The sequence below is a fragment of the Primulina tabacum genome, chromosome 2, assembly GCF_025594145.1.
Source record: "Primulina tabacum isolate GXHZ01 chromosome 2, ASM2559414v2, whole genome shotgun sequence".
NCBI classification, from domain to species: Eukaryota; Viridiplantae; Streptophyta; class Magnoliopsida; order Lamiales; family Gesneriaceae; genus Primulina; species Primulina tabacum.
Window position 1 is genome coordinate 13163417 of NC_134551.1, and position 9006 is coordinate 13172422.

The 9006-nt window shown below is 40.4% G+C and overlaps 1 protein-coding gene across 1 annotated transcript; it reads right to left on the reverse strand.

Moving 5' to 3' along the window:
• Positions 1-6695: 6695 nt before the first annotated feature.
• LOC142530522 (xyloglucan endotransglucosylase protein 7-like) lies at positions 6696-8681 on the reverse strand. Its single transcript, XM_075636358.1, has 5 exons — positions 8309-8681; positions 8150-8211; positions 7859-8081; positions 7563-7756; positions 6696-7288 (listed from the first exon to the last, which is right to left on the reverse strand). The coding sequence occupies exons 1-5, from the start codon at positions 8396-8398 to the stop codon at positions 6892-6894; spliced, it is 966 nt and encodes a 321-aa protein (XP_075492473.1). The 5' UTR covers positions 8399-8681; the 3' UTR covers positions 6696-6891.
• Between the last annotated feature and the right edge of the window lie 325 nt (positions 8682-9006).

Genomic DNA, 9006 nt, shown 5'->3' on the forward strand with positions numbered 1-9006 from the left:
ATGCGGATCTGATCGTACTGCCGATGCCTAGAGTTTGACATTATACTAGGGATGGATTGGCTACTGCGGAACAGAGTTTTGATTGACTTCCAGCGGAGATCTGTTCTAGTCCGACCGCCTGGGATGACGCAGTTCTTATTTGAGCCAGACAGGTACTTTCCTCTACCACGTATTATTCCATATGTTCAGGCTAGGAAGCTCATGCATAGAGGGTGTCGGGCGTTTCTAGCAACCTTTGTATCTGTCCCCGAGGCACCCAGTCAGTCAGCCTCAGATGTTCCGATTGTTAGAGACTTCTTAGACGTTTTTCCTGAGGACGTCTCTGGTCTGCCACCTGAGAGAGAGGTGGAGTTTTCCATAGAGCTTATGCCAGGTACGGCTCCGATCTCAAAAGCACCGTACCGACTTGCACCGACAGAGATGGCAGAGCTTAAGAAGCAGATTCAGGAACTTCTTGACAAGGAGTTCATTCGCCCTAGTTTCTCACCTTGGGGCGCGCCAGTCTTGTTTGTTAAGAAGAAAGATGGCACGATGAGGCTTTGTATTGACTATCGGGAGTTGAACAGGGTTACAGTGAAGAATAAATACCCACTTCCGAGGATTGAGGATCTTTTTGACCAGTTGCAGGGAGCTTCGATTTTCTCTAAGATAGATCTGCGTTCCGGTTATCACCAGTTGAAGGTGAGAGATGCTGATGTTTCAAAGACAGCATTCAGGACTCGTTATGGTCACTACGAGTTTCTTGTGATGCTGTTCGGTTTGACGAATGTGCCAGCGATCTTCATGGATCTCATGAATCGCGTATTTCAGCCATACCTCGACCAGTTTGTGATAGTGTTCATAGATAACATTCTTGTCTACTCCAAGAATCGGGAGGATCACAGCAGGCATCTGGCCACAGTGTTGCAGACATTGCAAAAGCACAAATTATTCGCAAAGTTCAGTAAATGCGAATTCTGGTTAGAGAAGGTGGCGTTCTTAGGCCACATTGTATCCAGCAGTGGTATTGAGGTAGACCCAGCGAAAGTTGCAGCAGTCAGAGATTGGGTTGTGCCGCAAAATGCATCAGAGATCCGCAGTTTTCTTGGCTTAGCAGGATATTATCGGAAGTTCATTAAGGGATTCTCTTCGATTGCAGTTCCACTCACAGCACTGACCAAGAAGAATGTGAAATTTGTTTGGAGCGAGGAGTGTCAGAAGAGCTTCGATACTTTGAAGCAAGCTCTTATCTCAGCACCAGTTTTGGCCGTTCCGTCAGGGTCCGGTGAGTTTGTTCTGTATACCGATGCTTCGAAGCTCGGTCTTGGCGCAGTATTGATGTAGCATGGGAATGTGATAGCTTATGCTTCTAGACAGTTGAAGACTCTTGAGAAGAACTACCCTACCCATGATCTAGAGTTGGCCGCAGTAGTTTTTGCCTTGAAGATTTGGAGGCATTATCTGTATGGAGAGAAGTGCCAGATCTTTACCGACCACAAGAGCCTCAAGTATTTCTTTACGCAGAAGGAGCTGAACATGCGTCAGAGGCGTTGGTTGGAGCTTGTGAAGGATTATGACTGTGACATTAGCTACCACCCGGGTAAAGCTAATGTAGTTGCGGATGCATTGAGCAGAAAAGTCGCAGTGATGGCTCAGTTGACAGTGTCGAGACCTCTTCAGATTGAGATGCAGAGGTTTGATCTTGAGACTTATCCTCAAGGTAGAGTTCCCCGTCTATCTACCTTGACCATTCAGTCTTCCCTTTTGGACCGTATTCGCAGTGGTCAGTCATCAGATGAGCAGTTAGCAAAGTGGAAGCAGAGGGATGAGGCCAAGGGCAGTGTCTTGTATTCAGTCAGTGATGGTATTGTGAGATACCGAGACAGGATATGGGTTCCTAGCAGTGATTCTATCCGAGCAGATATCTTATCAGAAGCCCATACATCGTCGTACTCTATTCATCCAGGGAGTACGAAGATGTACAAGGATCTGCAGCTATTGTATTGGTGGCCAGGGATGAAGAAGGATATCAGGCGATTTGTGTCCGAGTGTCTGACTTGTCAGTTAGTGAAGGCCGAGCATCAAAGACCAGCAGGTTTGCTCAAGCCTCTTCCCATTCCCGAGTGAAAGTGGGAGAATGTTACCATGGACTTTGTGACCGGATTGCCGAGGTCAGCCAGAGGATCGAATGCCATCTGGGTGATTGTAGATCGTTTTACCAAATCAGCGCACTTCTTGCCTATTAAGACGACGTTCACCATGATTCAGTTTGCAGAGCTGTATATCCGAGAGATAGTCCGACTCCATCGTATTCCAGTTTCTATCGTATCTGACAGAGATCCCAGATTCACTTCCTCGTTTTGGAAGAGCTTGCATTCGACTATGGGGACGAAGTTGCTGTTTAGCACAGCTTTCCATCCGCAGACAGATGGGCAGTCAGAGCGAGTCATTCAGATTTTAGAGGATCTTCTTCGTGCTTGCGTCATTGATTTCTCAGGGAGTTGGGAGTCGAACTTGCCATTGGTTGAGTTCACCTACAACAACAGCTTCCAGTCTTCCATTGGTATGGCTCCGTATGAAGCACTATATGGCCGCAAGTGTAGATCTCTTGTTCATTGGGATGAATTAGGAGAGAGAGCGCAGAGTTGGGTCCAGATATTATTCAGCAGACCGTCGATGTAGTAGCCCGGATCCGTGATAGAATGAGGACTGCTCTGAGTCGACAGAAGAGTTATGCCGATCAGCGGAGGAGAGATTTAGAGTTTGCTGTCGGCGACCATGTCTTTGTGAAAGTGGCACCTATGAAGGGTGTCATGAGATTTGGCAAGAAAGGGAAGCTCAGTCCGAGATTCATTGGACCATTTGAGATCCTCGACAGAGTTGGGACGCTAGCTTATCGTGAGGCTCTTCCGCCAAATCTGGCCGGAGTACACGATGTGTTCCACGCCTCCATGCTGAGGAAGTACATGGCGAACCCTTCGCATGTCCTGAACTTTGAGCCATTGCAGCTTACTCCGAACCTATCTTATGAGGAGAGCCCAGTGCAGATCCTAGACAGGCAGGAGAAGAAGCTTCGGAACAAGATGGTTAAGCGAGTCAAAGTCAGATGGCTAAACCATTCAGAGGAGGAAGCTACATGGGAGTCTGAGTCGGAGATGAGAGATCGTTACCCCGAGTTATTCGGTGAGTTTTAATTTCGAGGACGAAATTTCTTCTAAGGGGGGAAGGATTGTAGAACCCGTAACTTAGACTACGTATAAACCATGCATAATTCTAGTATTTAAATTAAAATGATTTTTGTTGCTTGAGTATTTAAAGTGCCTTTCTTTAAATTTAATTATTTCATTTCAATAGTTTTAATTTTATTCTTTCAGTTATTTCAGTGAGGCCGGACTGGAGTTGGAGTTTAGAGATAAAATTTAAGATTTAGAAATCAATTCCAGAATTTATTTTAGCTAGCAAATAAGTTCATTTAAGTTAAAAAGGAGGTTTGAGGATTTAATTTAATTAGTTGAGGTGAGTAGAAAATAAATTTATTTAAGTTCCTTAATTAAGGGGTTAGTTCACTAAATTAATTAAGGGATCGGTAAGGCTCTTAAGGTATTAAAATTTATCAACTAAACAACATTTCTCTTCATTTTTAGTGTTGATTTTCTGCCACCCTTAGTAGATTGAGCAAGGATATGCCAACTCACCTTTGACCCATTCTTTGTCATTTTTTAGCATGATAACCTTTTTAATTATTGATCAACCTTAATTAGTTTATTAATAAGCAATATCCTAGTCTAATTATCTTGGATAATATCGGCCATGCTCCCCCCAAAAGACTTCATCAAACCAATTCAAAATTTGAATGAGAGGTAGACTTGGTCTTGATTTTCTTCCCTATATTTTGCACCCATTCTCCTCACCCTCTTAACCACCATTCCCCCTCCCTTAGTCTCGAAATTCAGAGTGATTTTGAAGAGAAAACTCGTGGCTAGCACTAGAGGAAACTAGAGAGAAAAATCGAGAGCAAGAAAGGTAGAAAAGAAAGCACTCCACTCCTCCGCGCCGGATCGTCTCTTCTTTTCGTTTTTCTTTCAAACGAAACCAGGCATGCATATATTCTTCCTTGACTCTTCAATCAAGTCCTAATACCATTTATTTACATTACATGATCATGTTTTATTAAGCAAAAACCGAAATACATCAAGAATTTTTCAGAAAATAAGAATGCAGAATTTTCGATTTTCATGATGCTCTTCACGGGTATTCTTGTTTTGATGTTTCAGGTGGATGGCTCGACTCCAGGCTCACTAGGCTACATCTAGACACATACTAGGGTGTGTCAAGACCATATTGGTCCATTCAAACAAGCCCCATGCATGATAGAACTCGAATTTGACAGCAACTCTTCAATCTTGGCCCTTTTAGTTTTCGAAAAAAAAAAAAATTCTGTTGTGTGCTGTCAAGGGGATGGATCTGATCTGGGCTGCCACAAGGCATATAGCCATGGTTAGATGACTTCCCTAGCATGTCTAAGACGTGACTAAGTCACCCTTTTAGTGGCTCGGTCCATGGTGCATCGGTTTTTAAATCAAACGCAAGAACAGCCCCTCCCCTTCTCGGCCCATTTGATTTTGACAGCATGTGTTGGTTCGAGTATGGTGGAATGGTGTGGATCTTGGTTGGCCTAAAGCCCTTAGCCACGGTTTACACCATGCCCCAAGAGGTCTAGATCGTGCCATGGTCAATCAAATGGCCACTGGAACGAGACGAGACAACAAGCGAAGCACAACACCCCTCACGCGCGCAAAGGTGCTCTCGGGTGAATCTTTTCGATTGTTGCTGGAATATTCCGAATTGTGGCTGGTTTAAAGCCCTTAGCCATGGTTCGATCCTTGGGACGTTGAAAATAGGTTCTGGTCGGTGGTTCAAGCCCCAATGGCCATTAGCCTCGCAAACGACGCAAGCAAACCAAAGCACAGCTGCTGTATTTTTGGACGGCAACTTCCTGTGACGGTTCAGTGGCTCGTTCGAGTACTCGGTCGGCTTTTAGCCTATGGCCTTGGACTGGACAGTGTCTCATTGAGTTAGGAAGGTCATGTTTTTGACCGTTCGTCATTCGGTTCATTTTTGAGGTCGTACGAGAATTTACGGTGCGATGTGCCAAATTGACTCTCGAAAGAGCGTTTCTTGTTTTGGCCTCCATTCACCTAGATTTCGGCCCTCACCATTTTAGGAGCATTATTTTATTATTTTAGGCGTATTTTAATCATGACTACATGACGGTTCAGTGTTGGTTCGGGTTGGTTCGGAGTCATGATTAAATACGAAGTCGGTAGGCGTAATTGTCACATTTTAGAATGTTATTGCATAGTTTGGTCCCATAAATCTATTGCATATTTTTAATGACATATTTAGGTTGCAGCGAGCCTGGGAGCGATCCAATCCATGCAGTAAATTATTACAGGATATTTAATTGTGCCATTAAATTATCTTACGTGCATAAATATATAAAATGTTCATTTTTTTTGAGATTATGCGATATTGCTTGTGGCCATTTCACTATCATGGGATTATTGCTAAATCCGGTCGCCAGTTACCGGTCCGGTCGCCAGTTACTGGTCAGTTGAGTTTGTTTCACCCAGTATACTGTGGCTACAGTCTGATCAGACGTTTACTATTTTATCCGGTCGCCAGTTACCGTCATGGGAGCATTTTATTATCCGGTCGCCAGTTACCGGTCAGTTTCAGTGCAGGGGCCACTTGCGTATACCATAATCTCACCAGGAAAATTATTACAGGCTATTTCAGTACAGGGCTCCAAGGACCAAACATTTTTACCATGATATTTTCAGTTCAGTTATGCACGTATTATAATTAATCATGACACGACACTTTTACGATATGCCTCATGACACGACATTTTTATTCCATGAAATTTTACTATAGTATTTACTCGTTATTTACTGATATATGCATGTTGAGTCTTTAGACTCACTAGAATTGATTGTTGTAGGTTCTGATGATGCTGGGGCCGAGGGCGGGGACCAGTGTGCAGGCTCGAGTCGGCAGTAGTAGGACCCGATGACCTCAGTTCAGCATTTATTTTTTGATGGCTCAAACGTTTTAATTATTGTTGGAAAAACTTTTTACTGTTATTTCAAAAATGTTAATTCTTCTGCTGCCACATTAAACATCAAACTTTGTTTATAAGTTAATTTATGAAGGAGGCAATTTTAATTATTTAAAAAGAAAAATTTTAAATTTTTCCGCAAATTTCCAAGTAAGGATTCTAGCACCTTTACATTCCAGTTTTGCACACCAAGTAAAAAATTACTGGTTACGTCCATGTCCCTACTTATAACATGATCAAAAGATGAAAAATGTACAAGTCACTGCCTAAATATTTATTTTCAAATGATCGCATCAATGTTATCTTGTAAAAACAAAATGTAAAAGTTCGATTAATGCAAAAATACCTCACATAAAATTATAGATAACATTCATCAAATATTATCCCTTCATTCATCAAATATATCCCTTCATTCATCACATGTCAAACATATGAAATACCATGCAAACATAAGATATATAAAATACTTGTATAACAAATACAAGAACAATAGAAATCAATTAAAGTAAACCACAAATAATTTTCGAGATCAGAATTATAACAAGACCTAATTTCTCAACTTTATGTCTTTCTGATTGGAAAATAATTCACCGGAAGCTTTAATCTTTCGCAGTTCATATAATCGTCCAAATTCTAACAAAGTCTGTTTTATGAAGTTTTACAATTCTAAAATATATAATTAGTAAATTAAATATTTTCGACATAAAAAAAAACCGCATCGGCATGCATGCATGCTACAACAACTAGTTTTCCATTTTTTTTAAAAAAAACACTCGAAAAAGAGTATTTACCTAGTTAATTCTGCATTCCTTACCAGGGCCTCTACGAAACCTCCATTTATCCGTACAATAATCATACACCATATGATCTTTCTGCAATCTCTTCATCCTCACCCTACTTCTTCGATCCAACTCCATGTTCAACCATTGATTCGTCAAAAAATCGGTCTCATTACACGTAGTACTTCGAGTTCTATAAGACCAAATGCATCCGTCTGCAGAAAAGTTCCGGTAGGAAGCAATGAAAGGAGCTAGAGTCCAGTTGGTTTTAACCCTGCCGTGTTGCGTAGCCCATTCGTCCGCATTCCAAAGGCTCGAATACACTCGCATCGGTTGGTCTTTAGGGAATGGTACGCCTAATCTCTCCACATTTCTGAATTCTCTTATCGGCGTGTTGTCGATCAAGAAGCTGAAAATAATGTGTTCCATAAATATTTCTTAAATCATGTCGAGTGCGAGTACGGCATGAGAACTATTGATCCTCAAATATAATGTCAATTATTAGTCTACTATGTGATTTTTCAATTGTTAAAGATTTTTACCACTGATGTTTTGAAAATTAAGGATGATTTCATCAATATATGTCAATATAACTGGAGATCGACTTGACCAGTTTGCACTTTGCAAAGCTTCAACTGAAGAAACTCGATTGACAAATTAGAAAATTAGAAGTAAAAACTTACACAATGCATTTGGGGTTCCATATAATTGTATAAGTATGGAAATCTTCGGTTGGATCAAACCATAAGAAAAACTGGTTCTCTCTTTCGCCTTTGCCTTGACTGAATACATTTGTGTGAACTGTGTACGGATTTCCACTTGAATTTCCAATAAATTCGAAATCTATCTCATCATGATGATCTCCTTCTGAAGACAACTAAGGATTTAAGATGAATGATTACATACGAATAACAAGCAATGCGCATAATTAGATGATGATGAATAGATAGTTTAATCTTTTTTTGGTAATAAATCTCACATAAAAGGTTGTGATTGTGCCAGCGGAATTTCCAGGGATGAGCTTGATTTGCATTTCGACCTTTCCAAAGAGTATTTCTCGCTTGGATTCGAAGCCGGCACCGGATGATTTGTCGAGGGACAGGGTAAGAAGTTCGCCATCTTCCAGTATCTGGGTATGGCTTTCACCCCACGAGATGATGAATTGTTGATAAAACGTACCATTTTTAACAACAATGCTTTGACTGTCACAAAATCATTTTCAGACAATCCCTCATAAATTGCCAAGAAAGTAATAATGAAAATCAAGTACCTCGTACTAATTTCTTGATTGCGTTTGGCTGCAAAAATTGTTTGAGAAATAATAACGTCCACCTGAAATGAATAATAAAAAGAATTTTCGCACATTTTTTATGTGAATTATTATATATATATATATATATTGAAAAAGGGAGCTAAATTAGATATATACCTTGAAAACAAAGATGGCAGAGAATACAATGAATGCCAAATATGGAATTAACTTGTTGGAACGAGATGGATGAGGGTTTCTTGGTCGCATAACGATTGATTTCTTGTAATAAAACAGAGAAAATTGTGAAGCATTGTCTTCTCTCTATCATTATTTTGTCGCAATAACCATAATTCTCGTACACCTCTACTATTCGTACCAAGTTTACCTAATTTTCTCTTTGTTTGTTTTTTGTAGGTCAAATGTTTCTATGGCATACAAAATTATAGCCATTCTTTTTGTCGGTATATAACAATAGAGGGCCATCCACGCATTTTGGATATTTGAGGTCGGAGAGCTTCGTGTCTAGTCATCAACGAATTTACTCCCACTCTAATTTATACCTTAATTTTAGTGTATATATATAGCATAATAATAATAAAAAGCTCCTATACATGTGGTTTTTGGCAGTGTGCACACTCTTGAAATATGTTAAGATCAAGTGTTCTGCTGAAGAATCCAAAGTGATTCATTGATAACAGAAGGAAAAATATTTCTCGTGAAAACACAATACAAAATTGTGTGTAAAATTGTTACAAACTTGGCATAAATATCATCTAACTATCGAACAAAAGGCGTAAAGTAAACTAACTAAAACTTAACCCAATCTTGGAAAATAAATATGAATGTTGCTCACAACTCAAGCCCTTGGTAAACAC